Source organism: Pipistrellus hanaki (assembly GCF_964339955.1).
Source record: "Pipistrellus hanaki genome assembly, chromosome: 10".
NCBI lineage: Eukaryota > Metazoa > Chordata > Mammalia > Chiroptera > Vespertilionidae > Pipistrellus > Pipistrellus hanaki.
This window is the reverse complement of record NC_140512.1, coordinates 36,287,619-36,313,971: the sequence shown is the minus strand read 5'-3', so window position 1 is coordinate 36,313,971 and position 26,353 is coordinate 36,287,619. Positions and strand designations below refer to the sequence as shown.

The 26,353-nt window shown below is 36.5% G+C and overlaps 1 protein-coding gene across 5 annotated transcripts in view; it reads left to right on the top strand.

Annotated features, from left to right (window-relative positions):
- DGKB (diacylglycerol kinase beta) overlaps window positions 1-26,353 on the top strand; it is a 485,460-nt gene that overhangs the window by 137,485 nt on the left and 321,622 nt on the right. For 4 of the 5 annotated variants that reach the window (XM_084897103.1, XM_084897104.1, XM_084897102.1 and 1 more), the window contains 6 exons: window positions 2,029-2,103; window positions 6,916-7,035; window positions 14,644-14,761; window positions 17,304-17,392; window positions 17,482-17,598; window positions 24,628-24,726. In XM_084897103.1, the coding sequence (XP_084753229.1) occupies window positions 2,029-2,103; window positions 6,916-7,035; window positions 14,644-14,761; window positions 17,304-17,392; window positions 17,482-17,598; window positions 24,628-24,726 (618 nt within the window). The remainder of the gene's footprint in view (window positions 1-2,028; window positions 2,104-6,915; window positions 7,036-14,643; window positions 14,762-17,303; window positions 17,393-17,481; window positions 17,599-24,627; window positions 24,727-26,353) is intronic. The other variant, XM_084897105.1, reaches the window with a different exon arrangement.

Below are 26,353 nucleotides of genomic sequence, written 5' to 3'. Positions count from 1 at the left end.
TTGGCAGCTGATTTAAACATTTAATCAAATACTTTTTTTGATCTCTGCCATTATTTTTAACATATAGCAAATTACTAGCAATAATTGTGGCTATATTTACAATATTAAACAATGAGTTGGATGTAAATACATTTGTTTATGATAAAACTAGTTTGTTTCTTTTGTAATTAAAAGTCTAGTTTTAATTTCTATAGTTTTCTCCTGCTTCATTTATTTTCCTGCTTCATTTCCTTCAATAGTAGCATGAAATTGCATCTTCTGATGTAATTGTTTTTTTTTTTTTTTTTTAGAAATTTAAAGATGCAGCATTTTACAGATTGAAGGCAAAACAGAGGAAAATTGACACTTTGAAAAATGACCACTATGTCTAAATAACACAAGTTAATGTTTATTGATCACTTGCAATATGTCAGACAAGATAAATGCACTTTATGTAATAACATGTTTAATTTTTGTAGCAATTCTATAAACTAGGTGAGATTAGAATTACAACAATAATATGTTTACTGATTGAGAAACTGAGTCTAGCCCTCGCTGGTTTGGCTCAGTAGATAGAGCATCAACGTGAGGATCAAAGAGTCCTGTGTTCGATTCTGGTCAAGGGCAAATACCTTGGTTTCAGGCTCCTCCCCAGCCTGGGCCCTGGTTGAGGCTCATGCAAGAGGTAACCAATCCATGTGTTTCCATCACATGGGTATTTCTCTCTGTCTTTCCCTCTCTCTTCCACTCTCTCTAAAAAGCCAATGGAAAAATATCCTCCGTGGAAGATTAAAAAAACAACAACACACACACACCAAAAAAACTGAGTCTAAGAGAGGTTAAGTGACTTAGCTAATGTTACAAACCTACATAATAGTCCACCAAAAATAGTTTCCATTCTTTAAAAACATATCCAGTGGTTTTAACCATTCCAAACCATTAAGGCATACATAAATAAAAAATATTGTAAGTGAAAGATAGTAACACATGTAAAATCTAGCCTCTAATTCCAAGGGATGTGTGTTTTAATTTTTTTATCTGTAGTAAATAAATACATGTATATTTGTATTGTTTCTGAGGTGACTCTTGTTACATAAATAGTATTTTTATTACTATATCTTTTCTGGTGAGAGTATAGCTTTTATCAGAGGGATTCATGGCCCCCCAAAACCTCTCTACCATATTCCATCCTGATTCATGAATACTAACTGCATACATTAGATCAGAAATTTCAATAGAATGATCTTTGATTAATATACTTTAAGTATTATTCTTTTATACTTAAAGTTTAAATTGTCAGACTATGTAGCACCACTTTTAATTATGTCATTGAATACATTAAGAATTACTAGCATTACAATGTGTCTTTAAGCTTTTCTGGAGATGGGAAGAAATTAAAACAAATAAATGGGCATAAAATGTTTTAATTTATGTAGCAAAGCCATATGTATTTACTAGCAGTTCTTCAAAGAGTGGACATTTGAGAAGAATAATGTGAAAATTCAAACTAAAATTCTATCCCCTCATAAAATAAACTCTACACATACTTAGCCTCCCCATCTTGACCCTGAAGACTCTTCTAATAGAGCAAATTATTCTAATAAATGGCTAGAACAGTTGGTATGCTTTCTCAGTGTATCAGAATAAAAATAAACCTCTCCATTGCCCTCAGACACTTCCTTCCACACCTGCTTTCCAGCCAAAAGATCAGGTTACTCAGTGATTTAAAAGTCACATCTTGTGGAAATATGCATGCTCCTACTTTCAGCAGATGCTCCTGTCCAAAGAGTTTTTCTGTTATCATTATTTTTTTTAATGGAAGAAACTCTTTCTGTGTATAATTGTGCCCTCTTCTGGTATAGATTTCTACACCAAGTACAAAAATGAGTTTATATTTACGCTCTTGTTTTATGTATAATGAGACCTTTATAATATTTATATGATTAATCTTATAACTCTTAGTTTTTGAGGAACAGGTTGAACCAATAATTCCTCTAAGTCAAAGAATTTGTTAAATCTTTGCATTGACTTCCTTTCTCTCTGCTCCAGGAATTAGAAAACATCATTAGCCAGATGATGCATGTGGCAGAGTACCTTGAGTGGGATGTCACTGAACTTAATCCAGTAGGTATACCAATGATTTAACTGTTGGCTAAATTCTAGATGGTGTCTCTCTCTCTCTCTCTCTCTCTCTCTCTCTCTCTCTCTCTCTCTCTCTCTCTCTCTCGGAACCATAGTAAATTGCTGTCATTTGGTTTTTCTTGATCACTCTAAGATATTATTTCTAACTAGAGGCCCGATGTACAAAATTGTGCACTGAGGAGAGAGGGTTTCTCAGCCTGGCCTGCACTCTCTAGTAATCCAGGACTGCTGGCTCCTAACTGCTCACCTGCCTGCCTTCCTGATCACCCCTAACCAGAAACTGCCTGATTGCCCCTAAACACCTCTGCCTCAGCCCCGGCTGCCATGGCTTCATCCAGAAGGTCATCTGGAAGGACGTGTGGAATGACATCTGGAAGGCCATTCAACTGTCTGGTCTAATTAGCATATTAGACTTTTATTATTATAGATTAGTAGTCAAAGTGGGTCCTGAATGAGGAAGTGCCGTATTTTTCGGACCATAAGACGCACCGGACCATAAGACGCACCAGTTTTTAGAGAAGGGAAATGAAGAAAAAAAGATTCTGAAACAAATAGTGTCCTAAAATATTTTATGTGCATTAAAACCCAACATCACAGTCATAAACACATGTAATCAACCCTGTAAAGTAAACAGCAGCATTTAGAACCATTTTAGAGCCGGGCAAGCACACAGAGACCACACAAAGCCGGGCAAGTAAAAAAACTTTTTTTTTTTACAGTATATGTGTAGGCTATATTTGGACCATAAGACGCAGGGACTTCCCCCCCCCCCACTTCTGGGGGAAAAAAAGTGTGTCTTACGGTCCGAAAAATACGGTATATGTTCTGAATTTCTTAACTTTTTTTCCTTGTGGAAATGAATGTGAATGGTGGTCTTACAAATGTGTAGAGAAATAGAAGCTGCTGGCAGACACTGCTACCGTCATGCCATGCCACCAAACAGCTGGAATTGACATGTGGAAATTGGTAAAGTAATTGTTATAAAGGAGTATGAAGGTGACTCAGATGATGGCCCTGGCTGGCATGGCTCAGTGCACCAGCGGGCGGCTGGTTTGGTTCCCATTCAGGGCGCATGCCAGGGCTGCAGGCTCCATCTGCAGCAGGAGGCATGCAGGAGGCAGCCTATCGTTGCTTCCCCCTCACTTGGATGTTTCTCTTTCTCCCTCTCCTCTCCTTCTCTCTGTAAAAATCAATTTAAAATCTTTAAAAAAATTAAAAGTAGAAGTTGATGGTGATAGCTTACTGTGCACAGTGTGTTGTACTACCTTTTGTATATGTGTTATTTAATGCTTGCAACCCTCTGAAGTAAATACTAGTATTTTATTCATTGTATGGATGAAGAAATTGAGATCCCAAAATGTTAAAGTTACTTGTACAAAGCTCTTCACTCAGGGCTAGGATTTTAATCAAATCATTTAAAGAAATAGTATCTATCAATGCTTATAGCACATAAAAAACTTATTATTTTTAATAGGTTTATACCAAAGTTACAACATAATTCAAATGTATATTAAAACATACTTAATTAGAAACTGCCTTTAGACAAAAGTAATATTTTAGGGAGAGTTAGTGTTACTGATTTTTAGTTTATTTTTGAAGCCAACCAAGTTAAGCAACATGTACATGATTTAAGCAAATCCAGATCAGTTGTATTTAAATGACTCACAGTTTATTTGAATTCAAAAGGCCTATTCTTCAAACACTGTTCACATTTATGCAGTTAATAGCATGATAATGGCATGAGGATAGGATGTGAGAGCTGTGATGGAATTTTCTTGCTTTGCAAACTCTTGCCAGTAAAGTACACCAAGGTCACATGAAATGCCATGAGAGCACCATTCTTGCTGGCACATGGCTTCTCAAGTGTTAACTCAACTGATTTTTTTTCTTTTTGGGGGATGTGGAAATGCACATTCTCTGCACAGTGAATTCAGGTGCATAACAATGTAGTTTGTACATGGAAGACAAAAGCTTACGGTAACATGTATCTAATTCTAAGAATTCTGCTTGATTCATCTTAATACTATTTGCACTGACACCAGGGATTTACACATTCTGTTGTCCTCTTTGGTTTTGGTAATCTAACCCAACTTTCCCCATCCCATTTGCCTTAATACCTGAGAACATTATCTACCAGTCAAGCCTCTTGTCCTCACTGGAGTGGTAGAGGAAAGGCCATCATTTTCTATCAGTTTTTAAAGCAGAAGTGAGCTCCACCACTTGCCAACCAAATATTTGTAGGGAGAGGCATGGATTTGAGGAAAGGGGGCTTGGATGATCTAAGGAAGGGAACAGTTTGGTGGCTAGGCACTCTATGATAAGTACCTGCAGGAAAATTCAGTAAGTAAAGTATATAGCATTATTTGTCTTTTGTGGCACACCCAGATAACCTGTCATTTCTCTGGTTGGTATAAATAGTAGAAAGTCGAGGTAAAAAGGCTTAGCTGTGCCTTGTGTTTGCCGTGTCCGGAACTGCCTCATCCACCTTGATGATTTGTCAGTTCTCCCTGTTTTAAAGGTGTGTGCTCTTGTGCACATTGTCAGACCCCTGGTAAGTGTGTGTGTATAAATAAAGAAAACTAAACATCTGAGCTCTATGGCAGGTAGTAGGAAAGACTGAGATCTTTGGAAGAAATGGCGGGGGTGGGGGAGGTGGGTGGGGGGGAGACCTAACGCTGCTTTTAACAAACCATATATTAGGCAGAAAATGAAAGCATCAGGCTTCTGAATCAAATGCTCTGTATTTTAGTTCTCTGCTCATTTATTCATTTCTCCTAGTTCACCAGAGACATTGATTGGCCAGATTACTCTCATCTCTGAACGCATATTGTGATCTCTGAATGCATATATATTAGAGGCCCTGTACATGAATTTGTGCATGGGTGGGGTCCGGCCAGCCTGGCCAGGGCGAGGGGACATGAACAGTTGGCTGGCCTGCCTGCTGGTTGAACTCCTGGTCGAAGGGTCAATTTGCATATTAGCTTTTTATTATATAGGATATACACTGAGTAGCCAGATTATTATGCGTTCAGAGATCATAATAATCTGGCCAATATATTATATATATTTAGTGACCAGATAATTTATATAGATATAGATATAGATATAGATATAGATATAGATATAGATATAGATATAGATATAGATATAGATATAGATATATAGATATATAGATATATAGATATATAGATATATAGATATATAGATATATAGATATATATATTTCCCCCCCCACCAATTGATTTTTATAGAAACGTTGTGGGGTGGGGGAACAGAGAGACAGAGAGAAACATTAATGTGAGAGACACGTGGATTGGTTTCCTCCTGAATGTGCCCTGGGGATTGAACCTACAACCCAGGTACATTCCCTTAACAAGGAATTGAGCGCAGGCTGCCTTTCTACCCACTGAGCACCACCAACTAGGGTGGGGCAGGGCATTTTAACAAGATCTTATGCCATTTGCCAAATTCTGGGTAATTTCTGCTGAGTTTCATTTTGAGAATAATGAAATAATTACTTCACCACCATTTTATTCCAAAAACATTTTTTCCCAACACTTGTTAGTTTGTTCTGAAGGAAAAGAATCTGATTTTCACATACTTTCTGAAGGAAGACAACTTAGATGAGAAATACTTTCAATGCCAGGACCGGTTTGGCTCAATAGATAGAGCATCGGCTTGGGGACTGAAGGGTCCTGGGTTCGATTCTGGTCAAGGGCATGTACCTTGGTTGCGGGCATATCCCCAGTAGGGGGTGTGCAGGAGGCAGCTGATCGATGACTCTCTCTCATCGATGTTTCTAACTCTCTATCTCCCTCTTTCTCTCTGTACAAAATCAATAAAATATATTTAAAAAAAATGTTAACCAAAAAAAAAAAAAAGAAATACTTTGAGTACCCAAAGTCAGTGGAAATATTCATTACTCACATATAATTTCCAAAAATATAACACTAATAATGCCTATATCACACTAAATATATATGCTAGATGCTCTTTAAATATACTTATATTAGCATATTTAATCCTTACAACAAATTTTGAATCTAATATTGTTATTACTGCTATACAACCAAGGGTATTACTACCATGTTTCCCTGAAAATAAGACATCCTCCGAAAATAAGACCTAGGGCATGGAAAAATAAGACATCCCCTGAAAATAAGATCTAGCTTCTTTGGGAACAAAAACTAATATAAGACTCTGTCTTATTTTCGGGGAAACAGGGTAACATAGACAGTGGAGAACATTTTGGGACACTTTGTACAAGCCATCTTTAGGGGGAAAAAATCTAATAAAAAAGGACTTGATTGTTTAACTTCTTGGCTCTATTAAGATCCGATAGGCAATTAAATGCAACTTCATTTCCCCACCTTGTATCACTTAGCAAAGAATTCTTTCAGCTCTTTGTCATGAAGCTAATTTGTTCAGACATTATCTAGCATATATTTGAATTAAAAAAAATAATTGAAAAGAAAGCAATTTCATTTTTACTTTTAAATGAAAGATACCTTCTTGTTTTAGCTGTACTATTCAGTGATGACATATTAAAAAGTTGAGCAGTTCTTTTTCAAAGTTGATCAGTGAAAGTAGTCAGGTTCTGGAAATCATAACAAAGCCACTATATTCCCAGTAATAGGATTAATATTGTACAACATTATTATAACCTAGATATTTATCTCAACTCTCTCCTTCCCTGCTTGTCACAGTTACAACCAGTCCAATGTAGTTTTTTGTTGTAGCATCTGAGATGTATTTTATTGATTTATTGCAAGGATTTCTTCTCCTCTGCTTCAGATCCTTCATGAAATGATGGAAGAGATTGACTATGATCATGATGGGACCGTTTCTTTGGAGGAATGGATCCAAGGAGGAATGACCACAATCCCACTTCTTGTGCTCCTAGGCTTGGAAAACGTAAGCATTTTCCCTGAGCGGGTGCCTTGGTGCTAAGTCTGGAGTTCTCATCCATTTTGGTAATGAATTGACCTGGCTATTTTTTTAACCACTGAGCATGTAATAGGTGCCTGGACCTTTCAATAGGTATGCCCCAGTGCAATTGGACAGTAACTCCTGTGTAGAATACTTGTCATAATGCTTAACATCTCTCTTTCCCCCCCACCTGGTTTAAAGTGTAATCTAGTTTACTAACATTATTGACTATCTCATTTTATCTAATACAAGAAACCCCAATATTACTGCATTCTGTGGTTCTTCATCCCACACCATAGAGTCTCTCCCCTCCACAGGAAGATAATCTACTTAGTTTATAAAAAATACTTGGAGGAGATAATTATATATCAAGATGGTTAAGAGGATATATACACACACACATCCACACACACTTTTTTTCTTACATATGAGCAGATCAGTCAGGTTTTTGTTCCAAGTCTATCAAAAATGTTCTTATATAAGTGCCTCCAGTGGTAATGAAACACTGGTTTAGGGGAATAAAAATAACCAATAAATATGAAATAAGACTATTGAGAGAAAACAAAAAGTTTGACAGAATGTTAACATTTTAAGTTTTAGTGTATAGTTGTCAAATGACTAGTCATGAAGTTCTAATAGGAATGGTTCCCTGGAGGAAATTTTCATATTTTAATTTAAAGCTAAAGTTTTGCTTATTCTAAACATTGATGAAAATTCTAGTATGAGCTAATGAGAGAAGATGAAGGAATGAGTAAGTCAATCATTTGGTAGTTGAGGGGTTGGATAGGAAAGTGCATAAAAGAAGACTAAATCATCTATATTTTAAATATCAAGAAAGATTTTGAAATGTTTTTCTTCGAAAACAACTCTTTTTAATTTGATTCAGAAATATAGGTATTTGTGAAGTTGTAAAGATAGTGTGGCTAAATATAGTCCCCAATCTATATGGATTTACCTCAAAATATTTTAAACAAATATACAATACCTTATCAGTTTCTAGCACAGCAGTAAATTTATTTGCAATAAATGTTCATCAGGATACTGGTGATACATAATTTACTTTATTATAATCATGTTATTAAATTGATACTTTTTAGTTTCATCAAAAGACTAGTTTTGGGAGCTTAATAGGAAAAAAGTAAGTTAGGGTTTCAAAGTAAGTAACCAAATGTGCTCAAAGCTGTATTCCCAGTGATGGCCACTGGAGGGCAGGGCTACATTATTTAACATTTATGTTCAACCACCAAGATTAGATTCGCCCTGTACTAAACAATTCTAAGAACATCATCCCTTCTCCTCTAGTTTTTAAAAGACAATAAGCCAACAATCCTTTAAATTTTTATTTAATAAAAATTCATAAGCCATGTAGTTATTATGACCGCAAAACAGAGCATCTATTTGTTAGGAACTGCTTTTGAATCCCAAGGCACAGTGTTTTTACAAAGCAGGAATGACACAGTAAGGGGGGCCTTTTTTTTTTTTGTAATTGAGATTTATTTCCTTTTCTGCAGGCAGTTAATGTGTTATGTTATTACCTGCAGGGAATTTGATTCATGCTGTCATTTCCCTCTGGGCCATCCTTCTCCCTCCCTCGCCCCCATACACTTTTGCTTATCAAATTGGAACTCTAGAAGCTTTGGGTTGAACTCAGCCATTGAGTCTGGGGCCAGTCTTGTTATGTTGTCCTAGATATCCGTGTCTGTTGTCAATTATGAGTTCAGGGAGTAGATTCTAATTGACATTGCATGTTAAGTCCCACAGTGTATTTGAAAGGGACTGTGGTGTACTAGCCAAATTACACAGATAAGAGGATTGCCCTGGGAGAGTAATCCTCACGTCTAATATAAGGCAGAGCAGCTGTGGTTTTATTGTCATTTATTTTTCTCCATTAACCAACTTTTAAAAGCTACTCTATTTTAAATCATAGCTGGGCCAGAAATGTAGTCTATCAAAACATGTCAGAACAAATGATTGAGAGTTAAGAGTCATTTCCTTTCTCTTAGAAGAAGCTCCTCAAACTTTATGATATTCCATATGAAGTGGTACAGCCTCTTAGATCTGCTGGGAAATAAAGAGTTTGCATGGCATGTGTGATTTTGATTACAATAAAAATTTATACCTGAGACTTATTCTTTCTCTGGTATTTGTCTTGTCAAAAAAAATATCTCAATTTTGAATGAATTAAAAAAAAATCAACAACAACAAAAAAAAAACAGCCGAGGCCGGTTTGGCTCAATGGATAGAGCGTTGGTCTGCAGACTGAAAGGTCCCAGGTTCGATTCCGGTCAAGGGCATGTACCTTGGTTGTGGGCATATCCCCAGTGGGGGGTGTGCAGGAGGCAGCTGGTCGATGTTTCTCTCTCATCGATGTTTCTCACTGTCTATTCTTCTCCCTTCCTCTCTGTAAAAAATCAATAAAATATATTAAAAAATAAAAATAAAAAACAACTGCTGTATTTTGTAAGAAACTCTGCTCCAATGTTTGGCAAACTTTATAAAGGGGCAGTTAGTTCATTCATAACTAGGCTTTGTGGGATAGAGGTTGCATCTACTCAACTGTACAGTTCAAAGCAAAAGCAAGCACAGATACTCCATAAATGAAAAAGCATGACTGTGATTCAGTGAACTATTTTCAAAAATAGGTTGATGGCCAGTTTTAACCCAAGGGCCATAGTTTGCTAACCCCTGATTTATTATATCATTTATCTGTCATATTATAAACATAAAGATGTTCTTTTCTTTTAAAATTTAAAAATTTATCTTTATTGTTGAAAGTATTATAAATGCCCATCTTTTCCTCTCACCCCTCTCCTCCTTACTCCCCTCCCAACCCCAGTTCTTCAACGCATTGTTGTCTTTGTCCATGGGTTATGCATATAGGCATATAAGTTATTTGGTTAATCTCTTTCCACTCCACCACCCACTTTCCCTCTGAGAATCAGTCTATATCCCATGCTTCTATGCCTCTGGATCTATTTTGTTTGTAAGTTTATTTTGTTCATTAAATTCCACATATGAGTGAGAGCATGTGATGCTTGTCTTTCTCTGACTGGCTCATTTTGCTTAGCATAATACTTTCCAGGTCCCTCCATGTTGTCTCAAAGATTAAGAGCTCCTTCCTTTTTAAAGCTGCATACTATTCCATATGTAAATGTACCACATCTATTTTACTCACTCATCTAAATATGGGCACTTGTGCTGTTTCCAGAGCTTAGCTATTGTAATTAACACTGCTGTGAACATAGGGGTACATATAATCTTTCTGCTTGGGGTTTCAGGCTTCTTAGGATATATTCCTAGGAGTGGGATCACTGAGTAAAATGGCAGTTACATTTTTAATTTTTGGATGTTGGGGTTGTGAAATCTGGTCTGGGTCCTTCTCCAACCCCATGCACCAGGCCTTTATCCTATCTAATAAAAGAGGAATATGCAAATTGACTATCACTCCAACACACAAGATGGCTGCCCCCATGTGAACACAAGATGGCCAGCAAGGGAGGGCAGTTGGGAGGGACCAGGCCGCAAGGGAGGGCAGTTGGGGGTGATCAAGCCTACAGGGGAGGACAGTTAGGGGTTTCCAGGCAGACAGAGGAAGGAAGTTGGGGGCGACTGGGCCTACAGGGAAGGTCAGTTGGGGGGAACCCAGGCCTGCGGGGGAGAGCAGGTAGGGGTGACCAGGCCTGCAGGAGAGGGCATTTAGTAACAATCAAGCTGGCAGGAAAGTGGTTAGGGGGTGATCAGACTGGCAGGCAGAAGAAGTTAGGGACAATTAGGAAGGCAGGCAGGTGAGCAGTTGGAGCCAGCAGTCCCGGATTGTGAGAGGGTGCAGACTGGGCTGAGGAACACCCTCCTCCCCAACCCCATGCATGAATTTCATGCACCAGGCCTCGAGTTATTTACAATAGTCCTAGTACAGTTGAACACTATATGTGATCTTGAATGTATGTATTCAGGGGAGAAGAAAAAACAACAAAAACTTTAGACCTTACTATTGATAATGAAATACATTTCAAAAGTTGCAAAGAGCATATTTCCTTTGAAACCTCCGTTTGACTTCTAGGGGATTAAAAAGAGAGGAAGACCCGGTGCTTCTTGTGACCTTGCCTCCTTTTCATCGAGCATGTGTCTATCACAACCACATCACAGAGCTGCTTCTTTGTAAAGTACAGTATTTTATAAATATTACGAAGGCATTCTGTAAGAATAAGATTTTTTATGAAATAAAGTATGGTAAACCTACAAGCATCCTTCTGAACTCTTTTGGCTAAAACATGAGAATGTTACAAAGCTCAACCCAATAACATTGATCATATTTGCTGGTTATATAACACCAGGCTTCTGAGGAGCTAAATTGACTTCACAGGTATTGCGTAATAGCCCACCCCACGGCCAGGGAGAGGAAAGTGGGCGCTTTCCTTTCGTTAGAGAGGAAGACAAGAAGGGTGAGATGGCTTACCCACATTTTCAGAGGAGGCCAGGAATCAAGCCTTCCACATCGCCTCCCCTCTTCTTTCTTATAAAAGTAATTCTTTCTGAAACTGGTTTGGCTTAGCGGGTAGAGCGTTGGTCTGAGGACTGAAAGGTCCCGGGTTCGATTCTGGTCAAGGGCATGTACCTTGGTTGTGGGCACATCCCCATTAGGGGGTGTGCAGGAGGCAGCTGGTCGATGTTTCTCTCTCATCGATGTTTCTAGCTCTCTATCCCTCTTCCTTCCTCTCTGTAAAAAAATCAGTAAAATATATTTTTTAAGAAACGTAATTCTTTTCTGTGACAATAAATATTTATTTGCAGCAGAAGTGCTAATAGGAACATGCTCAACTGGCGGATAGCATATAGCAAGGAACATATTCTCCTCCCCCCACCAAGTTTATAATCTTAATAAGACAAACAAGACAAGACATGAAAATACAGAGAGTTGGAGCATAATTTGCACTGCTGAGAAGCAGTTGGCTCCTGGTTTCAATTTCTCCTCTTGAAGTCACATACATATTTCATCTTTTGCATATTTTGGCAATATATCCAGCTAAGAGCTATAAAGCTATTTAATTTGTGTGGTTTTTTTTTTTTTTTTTTTTTTTTTGGAGAGGCGTTTTATGTCTGGGTAATGGATTTGTACATCACGTGCAGCCTGTAGCATGGCTAAGTGTTCTGATTGACAGAACACCCACGCTCAGACTTGTTTATTTTTGATAAGGAAAATGCCAGCTAACTTAGTCCATATGTGCTCTTCAACAGAATGAGGCTAATTCCCATGTAATGGACAATCATTTAAAAATAAAATGACAAGGATGATAAGAACAGCAATACATATGAAAATTTGGTTTTTCCTTTCTTCTTTTCACTTAACATGTTTTTTAAACATGAAACCATTAGCTTTATCAATATGTTTTTGAAGAATTAACAACCTCATTACTTAAACTTTTCACATCAGGATGTTTTATTCTTAAAAACATAAACAGTTTGGAAAAATATAGCAAAGTTAAATAGTTATAGAAAGCATTCTGTTCCTATGATAAACATATTAGAAATCTTATGACTCAAAGCAAACCAGTGCTGGGTCCAGAAATTGCTACAAAGCCTACTTCGTATGTTTTGGAAGAAAATTGAGACACTTATGTTTCCTGAAGCCCCCTCCGTGACACCTTCTGCATAAGTGCTTTTGTGGAGAGCTTGCATCTCCTTTGTCGGAACCATGAATCAGCATTGTCAAGAACTGGGAGGGGTCTGAAATGTTAGCCTCCTTGCAAGTTCACAAGTAAGCTTGCCAGTTTCATTCTGGATGCTAACAGAGAGCATGGAACTCCTGGGTCAGAGTCTAAGGACATGTGAGCTCACAGCGAAGCAAGCAGGAGCTTCTTGCCTGAGCCGGTCCTCTGGGACCACAAAGTCTCAGAAGGTGACAGAGTCCGGCCCACGTAATTCCTGTGCGGACCACCAGAGCTTGGAACCATGCTTTAGGGAAACTAAGTTTTTTATATTGTACAGGAAATAAACCTGCTTAACCTTTGCTGAGATGGATGAGATGTTGATTTTATTTTAACCTACCCTCTGCTCTGGAGGGACACACAACTCCTGGTTTAGAGCTGTTGTTAATCAAACATCTTTGAAAAGATAGTCTGGGGAGAAAAGAAAAAGTTTTTCTGCTTACAAAATGTACAGAAATGTAAGAGGCCCATGGAGCATCATCTCCCAGGAAGCAGTTCCACTAATGTTTCATGTTCTGATGCAAATTTGACATTTCTGGTTCTAATCTGAGATCTAATTATTATGGATCTAATTGGTTTCAACCAATTTGGTGGTGTAGCTCTTCACTGGAAATAAGAAAAAAGTGGCTAGGAAACATTATAAGTATTTTTTAATCAAGAGAAATAAGATGATCTGGACATGTTTATATTATCACACAGCTAGAGAGTTAGTATGTGCCCCAGCACATCGTAGGTGCTCAAAAAATTGATTAGGTTAATGTATTTCTTAGTATTTATTTACTACGACTTGGCCACTTAAGACCTCTAAAAGTTTTGATATAATACCAATAAATGATATCTAAAAAGTTTTGCTATAATACCAATAAATGATATCTAAAATTAGTTGAATTTGATACAATTTGGTGGATGACACATAAAGGCTAGATATTAATGAGAAAAATACTGTTAACAAAATAATGATGTATAATAAGTTTACTTAATACATTTAAACGTCTCATAAAGAGTTCAGGACATTCATAAGCATCATTTCATTTTACTTTAATCTTGAACAATGCAGATGTGATTAAATACCTATTAAGTGAAGTAGATATTATAGTTTTTTATGTAGAAGAATAATAATTGCAGTTGTTTTGCTAAAATGTTTTATGGTGGCAAATAACTATAGTGATTATTGTAAATAAATACAGTAATACGGTTTTAATATTTTACTACCTTCCTACGAGATTACAATTATTCATACTTTATTTTTTTAAAAAAAGAGGAAACAATGATTATGTAATTTAAGTCTTTAAAATGTTAAATTAAAAAATTTACTCTTGGAAACATACAATAATATATTGATATAAACTATAACATGTAAGGAATTCCATAGAATAGCCTTAGACTAGCACAAATAACTGACCTTTAAGTGTTATTCCTTATCCCATTCTTCAGCCTTCTGACAAGGTCTAACCACTTACATAAAATTTGCATATTCCCACTACCATTTTCTTTCCACACTTTCATTTGTGAGGCTCTTTCACTCATTTCTCTTTCTTTATTCATTTATTTGTTTATGGGATTGTACTAAGGAGAAAGTATTTAGAGCCCAGGCAGACACATCCTCCGTTTGGTAGGTCACCATGACAGTTTGGGACATACTGTTGAACCACTGACATGAGACAAAAAAATTGTGTGGGTTGCTATAGCATCCGAGATTTGTTAGCAGGATCTCATTCCACCAGCGCACATGTGGTTTTCTAGACTCTGTGGCGACCTTGGAGAAAGTCAGGGATGAAATAACAGATTGTCTTCAAGTGCTTCAGTCCAGCTCTGAGTTTTATTGGCAGTTACATATTCCACTGTTTATTTCATTAAGTGCAATCTGTTTCTCTTACGTCCCGGGCAGAACGTGAAAGATGATGGACAGCATGTGTGGAGACTCAAGCACTTTAACAAGCCTGCCTACTGCAACCTCTGCCTGAACATGCTGATCGGCGTGGGCAAGCAGGGCCTCTGCTGCTCCTGTGAGTATGCTGTCCCACCTAGACATCCTCACCGCAGCGAGGAAAGGCGGAAATGGATGGAAATGTCCCATTTGTAGATGGAGACCTAGGGAACGGGCCTGACCCTTCCTGTAACTGTGACTTATACTTCCCTGTGGTATATTTCTGAATGCTGAGGCCACTCTCCTTTGAACTTTCCTCAGTTTTAGGAAACCCTCACTTAGAAAAAACGCTAAGGATATTTTCCTGTTCATTAGCCATATTCTTTCCCCTGTACTTTAAGTTATTCATGGTTTCCATTTCTACTGAGATGATTATAAAAATTTCCATAAGTTTCTCTTATTTATACCTATTTCAGATTTATCCTTTTCTTTTCTCCTTTTTTTTTTTCTTTATAAGTTAGCCATCTTATTTCCATTGATTTCTCATCATGAGTCAGCTCCTTTAGGTCTTTTTTTTTTAAAAAAACAAACAGGTAAATTAATTGACTCACTTCGCATTCAAATTAAGAAATCACAAGAAATATAAACTAATCTTACAACGAAGGCACATCATGTTTAATGTCATTGTGAGGAAACTTCCTATGTGGTTAATGGATATTGGAACCCAATATCCATTAACCACATAGGTTATTGGATATTAACCTATATCCAATATTGCCAGTTCATGAGTTGTGGGTGTTATTTTTAATTCAGTAGATTTGTTTTTTCTTCAGTTTTAATTGCATTCTATTGAGTCATACCCAATAGAATTTTCTAATAGTTTACTTTAAAATTAATTTATAAGTCACCTAAGAGTTTTAAAACCTGCACCATGTCTGTCTGAGAAACTTCTATATCCCCTGATGCCTCTGTTACAGCAGAGGGTATGCTGTGTCCTCCTCACCTACATGTGAAGTTGTTCTGGTCAGGTGATTTGTCCATCCACACCCTTTTTGGCTATGGAACTGTCAAGTGTATTAAACACATGCTGTTTTTGTGTGTTTATATTAAATCCAATTTCTTACTTGGTTTCCATACAATATGTCATTTTCAGGTATTATTTTTAGCAAGCAGTTCCTTTGGTAGTATATTTGAGAATTTGAGACTTTTTCTCAGATATATTAACTCACATTAAAAAACATGGTCCAGGGCCACATTTAAGTGTTTTCTTGTTTAAGGGTTTTATTAAGTTACATAAAATTGTCAGGTGTTGACTTCAGCTTCTAAATGGTGGTTCCACTTGACAGGCGTGTTTCATAGAACATTCCCTATGTACGGGGAAGTACTTTGTTCTAAAGTTCTAGTATTTGTAAGGAAAAATATTTTTCATGGTATATTTTATTGATGGGAGCATAGGAAACACAATAACTTTCAAATAAGGTGAGATGTTAAGGTGAGAATTTTTGCTAACAAATTTTAAGTGACCAGTGTTGCAAATGCAGTATTCTTCATATTATTGTCCATATGGAAGACAAAAAAAAAAAAAAAAAAAAAAAGAGGGTATGTTTTCTTCCTCAGTGTTGCAAATGTGGATAAAATGGGAAAGATTTACTATATAAATATTATTTGAATTAGACTTTTTTGTTTTAATTTTATGCAGTATTTAGCTTTTGTTTGTTTTATTAAGAGGGCTACATGGTTGTTTTTTATTTAATTTTTATTCTATATATTTGTACATTTAGAACTCTTAGTTGTTCTTTTATTAAAAGAATGACTGTATATAGCCCTAAGTTATTTTCATAACCAAGCCATGAAATAGTTTGAAGATGTCAAGGAAATATATGTCTCGGTTTTATGTCACAATTTACATGTGTACATACACATAAATATGTTTTTATGTGTATAGATGCATATTTGCATATAAGTATGCATTTTCTTTGCATTTGTGCATGTATTTCTATAACATGCTGCCTCACAAAGGCTGTTCCTTTTGGACAGACAATGCCATGAGGACAAACGAGGAGGGATGGACTGCCTCTAAAGGCCTGGCTTGTATGATGAAACCTATTGTCTGGAAATAGACTAATCAGCCATTTAAGGTTTAGATAAATCAATAGACCAAATAGCATAAACTCATGGGGTTTTATTCCCATGACTGCCAGCTGCTCTCATGTCTATACTTCGTAAAATATTGATCTCTTTTTCTAGCAAATGTCACCAAGACATTTGGTAGTCATCAATTTGTCTTTAATATATATGTGTGTGTGTGTGTGTGTGTGTATATATATATATATATATATATATATATATATATATATATATTTTTTTTTTTTTTATACATATATTTTGTCATCTGGAGGTTATTGTGAAAAATTTGAGGGCGTTCTGATTTCATTAAGCATTTCCTGCTATGGCTTGATAGAGGAGTCTTGGTTTTTCACATGCATAATATTTCCTGTGCTAATTGGTCTTTTGTATTCCATGGTAGAAACAGTCCACTTGGACTTTTCCTTGATGTGGCTGATTGGATTGATTAGGGAGCAGTGGATATGAAATGAGATTCTGTTAATGTCATTCTTTCCCTATAAAACGGCAACCAGGGCCAGGATGAGCTCTGAATCTGTGTCCATGTTCCCTTGCAGTTTGCAAGTACACAGTGCATGAGCGCTGTGTGGCCAGAGCGCCTCCTTCTTGCATCAAGACCTATGTGAAGTCCAGGAAGAACACCGATGTAAGTGGGTGGCAGGGCTGGCTTCCTGAGGGTGGTCTTTACGGTTAACGGGAGTCTCCTCTCACCATCACACTCTTGTTCTGTTCTAGGTCATGCACCATTATTGGGTTGAAGGCAACTGCCCAACCAAGTGTGATAAGTGCCATAAAACTGTCAAATGTTACCAGGGCCTGACAGGACTGCATTGTGTTTGGTGTCATATCACAGTGAGTAACACTGGGAAACACATCCACTCACTAGAATCCACACTCCCCTTGAAGACTCTATCACAACGCTCCAAGAGCCTGAACTTGGAAGAGCACTCTGAGTTCAGACTAAGCATTATTTCATCTGGTTCCCAAAGGGATAAGGTTTTGGAGTCAGATTTGTCTTCATAGAATCCAGAATTTTAGAGCTAGTGACAATCTCAGAGGTAATACTAGTCATACACTTTGCAAATTGTGCTCTGTGGAGCCACAGCCAGGAGTGGGCAATGAGCATGGAATCCTGATTGGATAGAATTCATCTCCCCTCCCCTTCTTTCCCCTCCCCTCCCCTCCTCTCCCCTCCCCTCCAAAACCCTATTTTGGTAGAGTTTTCCGTTTTACATATGTAAATTCATTTTAATCTCATAATCCCTGATTTTGAAAAGGGTAGAAGAGTGAACAATGTGATGCAAAGCTTAATTTTATAGTCAAGATACTAAGGTCAAGGAAAGCTAAGCAAGTTGACCTTGACCACATGGCTAAATAGAGAGGCGAGTGGGTTCATATTTAGTTATTCATGCTTCTAAGAACTCATTTATTTCTTCTTTACAACATGCTGTTATGCTGTTCCCTTAGTTCAATCATAAAATGAAAGATAAGAGATATACAGGTAAATTCACTTATGGTGTTGACAATAGAAAAAGAAGAGGCAAATTGGTCTTTCCTGGAAAGCTTTAGGACTTCACCTGGTTTGCATGATTGTTAAAGCCAACTTCAAATAACCTCTGGAATAAATACAGTTGTTTAATGGTTCCACTAGTGTTTCATCTTTATTTTCTAGAGATTAATTAGAATGGCCATTTTCAAGAATAGCCATTTTTGACAACATAATAAAAAAATGATTTATAGGACTGTGTGTATTTTTCCAATTGGTTTTGTTTTGTTTGGTTTCTAGCTAGTGTTTGAGCTCTCTTGTTAGAGGTCAACTTGTTCTTGCTTTTGTGGGAATGAAACAGGTAGGAGCTCTCAGTTAAGCAAACGAGTTCCTCTGTAGTGTCCTTCACTCCCTCCACCCCATTTAATTTTTTTTTCTTCAATAAACATAGATACACATCTGTTAATGAGAAAAACTGTGACTTGCTTTTTAAAAATAAAATTAAATACCTTTTGAAAAATATATTTTATTGATTTTTTACAGAGAGGAAGGGAGGGAGATAGAGAGTCAGAAACATCAATGAGAGAGAAACATCGACCAGCTGCCTCCTGCACACCCCCTACCGGGGATGTGCCCGCAACCAATGTACATGCCCTTGACCGGAATCGAACCCGGGACCCCTCAGTCCGCAGACCGACGCTCTACCACTGAACCAAACCGGTTTTGGCAAAAAAATAAAATTAAATACCTTTTTAAAGTGAACACATTTTCTTCAATTGTTTTCAGATACTAAATTGTATTTACATTTGAAACTTCCTCAATCATGAAAAACAGTTTTATTTTTTTGAAGTGTTTAGTCATTATAATAGGGTGTCTAACAATGATTTAAATTACATATAAGAATTATTCAAGCATGCTGAGTCAACAGTTTTAAGGAAACCAGGATTTTATTTTTTTTAAATTATGCATATTAAAAATCGTCATTTTTTTTATATCTCTGTGAAATATAAAAAACCTGCTCCCCTTATTTTCCCTGTATACTGCATCTTTCACTAGTTACTTTTTTCCTAGTTACGTTTTCAACAGAAACTGAAACTAGAGAATATCAGGATTTATTTCTTTTTTATTTCAAGTTATTTTCTCATTCTTCATAAATTTCAAATGTCTTGTCTTAAGTTTATTCTTTTTCTTTTTCTGAAAAAAAAGTGTTTTAAATGTATACTCACCTTGAACACTAAAAATAAGCATTGCTACCTCTCCTGATAGCTTTCAGAATTTTTTTTTATTTGACACCTCTCCTCCTATCTGCATTTAATCATTATGAAGTCTATCTTCCACCCTCTCCATTCTGTGGGAACCACTCTCCGCAAAGTTCCCATTACTGGTGCTTCCCTACTGATACGGCATTTTGAAATTATTTTCGTTTTGTATTCCATTTTGTTTTTCTCATTTTATTTCTTTTGTGTTAATAGTTTCTTTCATCTGTGACGCCAAAATCTACATTTCCAGCTCAACCATTTACCAGTTAGACAATTATATTTGGTCTTGATCCTGGCCCCAACTTTTCAAGAAATTAGCCCTCCCCCCCCATTTTTTAACAAGACAGAAGAGTTCTACTTCCAAATAAGCTTTACTTTTTAAAAATCTGTGGATTTTTATGTTTAAATCAGTTCAGACAATAGGCCCTAACATCTTTTCTTAACTAAGGATCAATGGGTACACAAAAACAATTTTACTTGTTCACTATGGCAGAACACAGTCTAAACCAAGCATGTCAAACTCAAAGGCTAACGGGCTGAATAAACAATGTTTAAAGTTTGTGTGTACCGCAAAAAAACAACAACAAGAGCTTCAATTTTCATAGAAATGCAGGTTTATTTTGGTAGAGACATGCTGAATGCATAGGGCTGAAATAATTGTTAACATAAAATAATAGAATATTTTAATAAAAATTATATTTTTTCTTGAACATTAACTTACCACACACTGAATAACTGCACAAATTAAATAAGTGTAATGCAAATAAACTTTTTTTCCTGTTCTCCAAAAGCGAAATATTCCCTGTTGCTTACACTAAATAAATCAGTACAAGAGTAATGATGTGGCAATTCAATTGGCTGCTTAGTGTCAAGTTGATTTGATCTTGACTGATGCTCACCTACTACTACTGATTGCCTTTAAACAAACTGAACCTTTTTTCTTATGTCTCCATACATCCCAGAAAGTGCTATTCGTGTAGCAAAGAGCTAGCAGAAGTGGTGACATTGATGGAATATGGCACCATCGATGTGGAGCTTTAAGAAAGCCTATCTGAATGAAGTTCAGGAGGAATAGATTGCAGAGAGAAACAGAGAATGAAAGTTGACTTCATTTCAGAGTTTTCCAAATTCGATTACTTCCTTTTATATATTACCTTTGAAAATGGCTTGAGTCTTATAAGTCAGACTGATCAAATTATTAAGATGGTCATAAGATGACCTAACTAATAAGATATTAAGGACCAAGTATATAAAGGTTTTGGGTCATTTCCTAATTTGTAAAATAGAGTTGATGATATCTATATTATAGTATTGTTAATAATAATTCAATAAGTAGATGTGTTTAGGACAGAACCTCATATATAGTAAGTGCCCAGTAATTGACAATTATTATCATAGTGCAACCTAGGTAAAATATGATGTAGCGTCACAAAACCCAACTCCTGCTTCTCAGAAGACACTGCATGAATATTACTCATGCCATTTTTCGGGAGGGATCTATGGTTGCCCGAAGTTGGAACAGCAGTTCCAGTTCTGAAATCATCCAGAACCATGTGATCCTGATTCTCACCAAATCCTAGATGAAGCTGATAGCAACTATTCTAACTCCATCAGACATGGTATGATCATGCTTCTAGTAACTGGAAATAGAGTAGTAAGTCTATTTATTTTATTCTTGTCTTTCACCTTTATCTTCTATAGCTAACCCATCACTGAGACTTGAAATTTTCTCCTTAAAATATCCCTTTCTCAGATTACAGTTTTTGTCTCCATCTTTCACAGCCCAAGTGCAAGCTCTTAGCACCTCTTAACTAGATTAGATCTGAGTCTCTTGGCTTATATCCCTAACAGAAGGTACTTTTCCTATAATGCAGGCTGCTTATCACCTCCAGAATCATTTTCTGAAAATACTAGTTTATTATCATATGCCACCTTCAGAAACCTCTAAGAGTTCTTTGATAATAAATGCAACCCTCACCTCCTATCCTGACCTGCTTTTCAGTTCCTCGAATATCAGACCCTGACCTAAGGCACAGGGTATATATATTGTTCACGTCCATGGGGCCCCTTATGTAGCTCTGCTTATTGGTTGACAATCCCTTGGGAAGACCATGCTCCCCTGCTACCTGATATTGTGCATATTCTAATCCCTTTAGAGTTCCACTTTAAATTTTTACAGCATCTCAACAACATATTAAATTCCATAACTTTCTTGAACATTTCCTTGACATACTATTTCTTTTTTTTCTGAATACTGTCTGTACTTTTAAAAATATATATATATATTATTGATTTTTTTACAGAGAGGAAGAGAGAGGTATATAGAGTTAGAAACATCGATGAGAGGGAAACATCCATCAGCTGCCTCCTGCACACTCCCTACTGGGGATGTGCCCGCAACCAAGGTACATGCCCTTGACCGGAATCAAACCTGGGACCTTTCAGTCCATTGAGCCAAACCGGTTTTGGCTCTCTGTACTTTTAATCCACACCAAAAGGAAAGGCTGAGGTCTTCTCCAGTGGTTATATATCTGCATGCTGACATCATCTACACTATTGGACTACTATCTGATCCAGCTCTTGTCCAATATACATGTATTTCCCTAATCACCCAAAGTTCTTGATGTGATGCTTAATTTAGAGGAGGTCCTCTCTAAGTTACATGTAATGACTGATAATACTACTTTTCTTACTGTTAATGTATATTGTACATATATAACTTAAATTCAGTTTTTAAAGCAGTCTTGCAATATTCAAATATATATTAGCTATGCAAGTAAGTTGAGACATATTTTAAAAGATATAAACCCATTTTAACACCTCCTTTAAGTACCTCTGATTTCTTCATGTTACTCTATTTTCCCATCTTGTAGTTTTAAATATAGGCTCTTTGAACTGAATTCTATCTTCAGCAAATCTAACCAGTTAAGGAAATAAAAACAGAAAAATCCTGTTATACAGGATTGCCAGCAAGATGTTTAAAGGGCCCTGCCCCTGTGTCCTTCAGAGTCACTGGAAACTGCAGCCAAGATGAAAAATCAGTACTTTCTCACCGTGTGCACACAAAAATTTTTATCTTGGATCTTGCTATCCATAAGGGCTTCTTGGAGTCTGCATTCTCAGTGTGAGGGGGGTTGTGTATTTCAGAAAGTGAAAGTTTTTTCTCTGGGAAATCCTGGGACTTAACAGCCTGAAGACACATACATAGTCTGTCCTTGGTTTTGGTTCAGTTTTCACACTGATGGGCATGCTTGTTTCCTAGGACTACCATCCCCAAATACTAAAAAATGCATGATGTAGCCTCATTCTCTCATTGTTCTGGAGGCTGAAAATCCAATATCAGATGTCAACTGGACCATGCTCCCTCTGAAGGCTGTAGGGTAGAACTCTTCCTTGCCTCACTCTTCCTGGTTGTGGTGATTGATGGCAATCCTTGTTATTCCTCAGCTTGTAGCTTCATCACCAAATCCTGAACTTTGTTGTCCCATGGCCTTCTTCCCTCCATGGCTGTCTCTCTGTGTCCAGACTTCTCTTTTTCTATAAGGAGACCAGTCATTGGATCAGAGCTCAAACTAATCCAGATGAAGTTACACTGGATTAGTTTGAGCTCTGATCCAATGACATAACACTTGGTAATCTATTATCTCTAAATCCCAAATTACAGGGCCATGATTTAGTCTAAGAAAACTGATTAAGTACAATAAGTTAATAATACATTTAAGCCAGTCACTAATTTTATTTTGAAGAAAATATGCCTTTTCCAAATCAGTGTTCATTTAATTTGCCCTGTTTTTTTCCTGTGGCTTCAACTGCTTCTTTATCTTCAACATCTCTTGCCTCTTGACAAAGATCAGCAGTTCCTGATTAGATTAGACCACTTTTTTATAAGGAGTTAACATGCTGCTGACAAGCAGAGCTGCTAAGTATGGATGAATGCGTAAAGGGACTTTTATTTCAGATAATGCAGCCAGATTTGCATAGCTACCATACAAGTAGCAGTAACTCCAAGGCAGGGAGTTAGCATAGAAGACTTGTTTTTAGGTTGAAGGACATAGAAATACCCCTTCCATAGAGTTCTGTCAGCACCCACAGTAAGTCAGCACTCTTTATACTCCTATTCTGGGTTGCTAAGTAACTGTGACAGAGGTAAGTTTATTGTGAAATTTAATTAACCGTGACTAAAAAGGGGAGCTTTTGAGTCAAAACTGCAATAAGATGTACATAGTTTCTTTTTTTGTTCTTGTTTTGAATAAGACATGTTATTTATTTTAAAATCTTTTTTTTAACATGTATAATTTTTAAATTATAATACTTCACATTAAATTGATATGGCATAGGGCAGGAGAAGTTAAATAAACAACTGCTACTTTAGCAAATCTGTATGATTCCAATAAAACTTCCGCCTAAATTTTCTTTAACATAATCACTATTTAATGTACTATGTTATAACATTTCAATTTAAACATATGACCAACATTGATTCAAGTATCTGTTTAGGTTTATATATGTTGAAAATTAATTACCACATTGTATGATTATGCACTAGATTAATGTAGAGCTGAGAAATACAGTTTAAAGGTACATTTTTATAATGATAATCATCTCCTTATATTTATATCCTGCTCCTACTGAGATGAATCTCTGGTTACATTTACATATTGAATTACAAAGTTAAAACTAATGATGGGATCAATTATGCCCCATACTGAGCTGTGCACTTTCAAATGACTTTGAGAAAAGAGGAGGGTCAAAAAAAAAAAAAAAAAAAAAAAAAAAAAGCATCCACAGTGCACAGTGGTTGCAAGACTATGCTAAGGAAGCACTTCAATAGACAATAATATGTGTTTGTTAAAGAATTAGGGCTATTTTTGGTATAAAACCTAAAGCACATTTTTAATATAAGCATTTGTGAGAATTAGGAAATATATTAGCTGTGTCATGAAAGTTGCTGCGTGGTTTATTTAAGGTGGATATATAAGGGCAAATGTGATATGCATCTGTTTATGATCCTGCTTGTTCTCCTAATTCTTTTAATGCACATTTAGAGCATTTACTGTTTCTGAGTTGAAATATAATCTGTCCTGTGTTTGCTGTTGTCATGCAAAATGTGAGCGTGTCCTTTCTCTCCTTTCCCAGCTGCATAATAAATGCGCTTCTCATCTAAAACCCGAATGTGACTGCGGACCTTTGAAGGACCATATTCTGCCACCCACAACAATCTGTCCCGTGGTTCTGGTGAGTTTCCCTTCTCATCATGCTGCTCTAACTCGGGGTTCCTGTGACTGATGAGGAGACCTCACCACTAAAAGCTCCCACAGCTAATTGTCCTTTGATCAGGGCAGAACTGAATGGATATCAAACACTTCATTGCTTCAGAGAAGACACCTTTCCCCTCCATATTTCATTTCTCCTTCGTGGCGCAGTAAACATGTTAGTGAGGTGTGTCTAAACTGAAGCTGACTCAGCTTTTAACACTGAGTCATGCTGTACTTACCAGAAATTGTATAGCAGAACTCCTCTACGTTTTACATGGTTTATAGATCCCGCTTCCCAGAATAATGAAGTTATTCTTAAGGACAATTTTGCTGGGGATGCACATTATATATCTGCAATGTGGAGGTCTCTCATCTGGGTCAGAGGCTACCTCGCATGAGGACACAGACATTGAAGAAAGCTGTGCATTGCCATTAGGAATATTTTATTTTTTATTGGTGAACAATACATTGAACTACCAGAAAAGTAACTACTTCACGCATTAAATTTACAAGTGAAAAATGGATAAGGAAGACAAGGTAACTCTGAAAAGAACAAGCCTTGATAGAAAGAGAAGCAAATAGTCAATGATCATGTTCATAATACATTTCAAAATCCAAATTGTTTCTGAAGCGAAACAGTTATTTTACAAAACAAATTATTTTTATATCCATATGCGGTTCTCATTTTCAAAAACCACATGAAAATTAAGTAGCTGCAACTTCAGTTGGATATAATAAAAATACAACTAAGAAACATTAGACAAATACTTTTCTAAAGGTCAACTTAGAAATTAATCAGATTACTCAATTTGCACCCACTTATGATTCATTTTATAATTATCTGTAAAATACTGGTTGTATTTTAAATGGCCTTTAAAAAAATTACTAAAAACTCTTCATTTTCTCAAACTGCAAATGTAAACCAAAGGAAAATACCTTCACATTGCTGAGATAGCAATAACTAATTCTAACTTTCCTTTCTTCATGTAAAATTTATTAGACATCCTGTAGTAAAAAAGATTAATTAAAATTAATGAGAGCCGTGTAGAAATAGTTTTTATTTTAGATGAATGTAGGTGTTGTTTGCATACTTTTATATTATTGTCTTAAAGAGGAAGGACTTGTAGGATTTTTATTTATTTTTGCTCTTTAAAAAGTGAGTAATTTAGCTAGTTTAGATGCATCTTGGTCTCAGAATTTAACCTAGAGAACTAATACATTATGTCTTCCCGTCATCCAGCTGCCTGCCTTTGTGAGTTCTATTGTGTGAGCCAGAGCAGGACTCCTTCTTTGGCCCACGTAACACCAACTCCTAGTCACATAAAGTCAAACATGAGATAGATTCTTTCTGTTGCCCTGTCCTTTCTTTCTTTGAGAGCATTAAAGGTAAAGAACGTGTGTCATGTGAATAGTCTTCTATCCATCTTGCAAACTCTTTTATTGTTCACTTGATTCTGAAGATTTAGTTTTAGGCACTGAATCTTACTGCAGTGTTAATCATGAGATGTACCTCATTATTTGCTGTTTTATCATTTTCTTGGTACTCTCTACACTGAAGTGTTAGGCACTACTGACCATCTCATCCTTCAACCTCTACCTTTCACTGA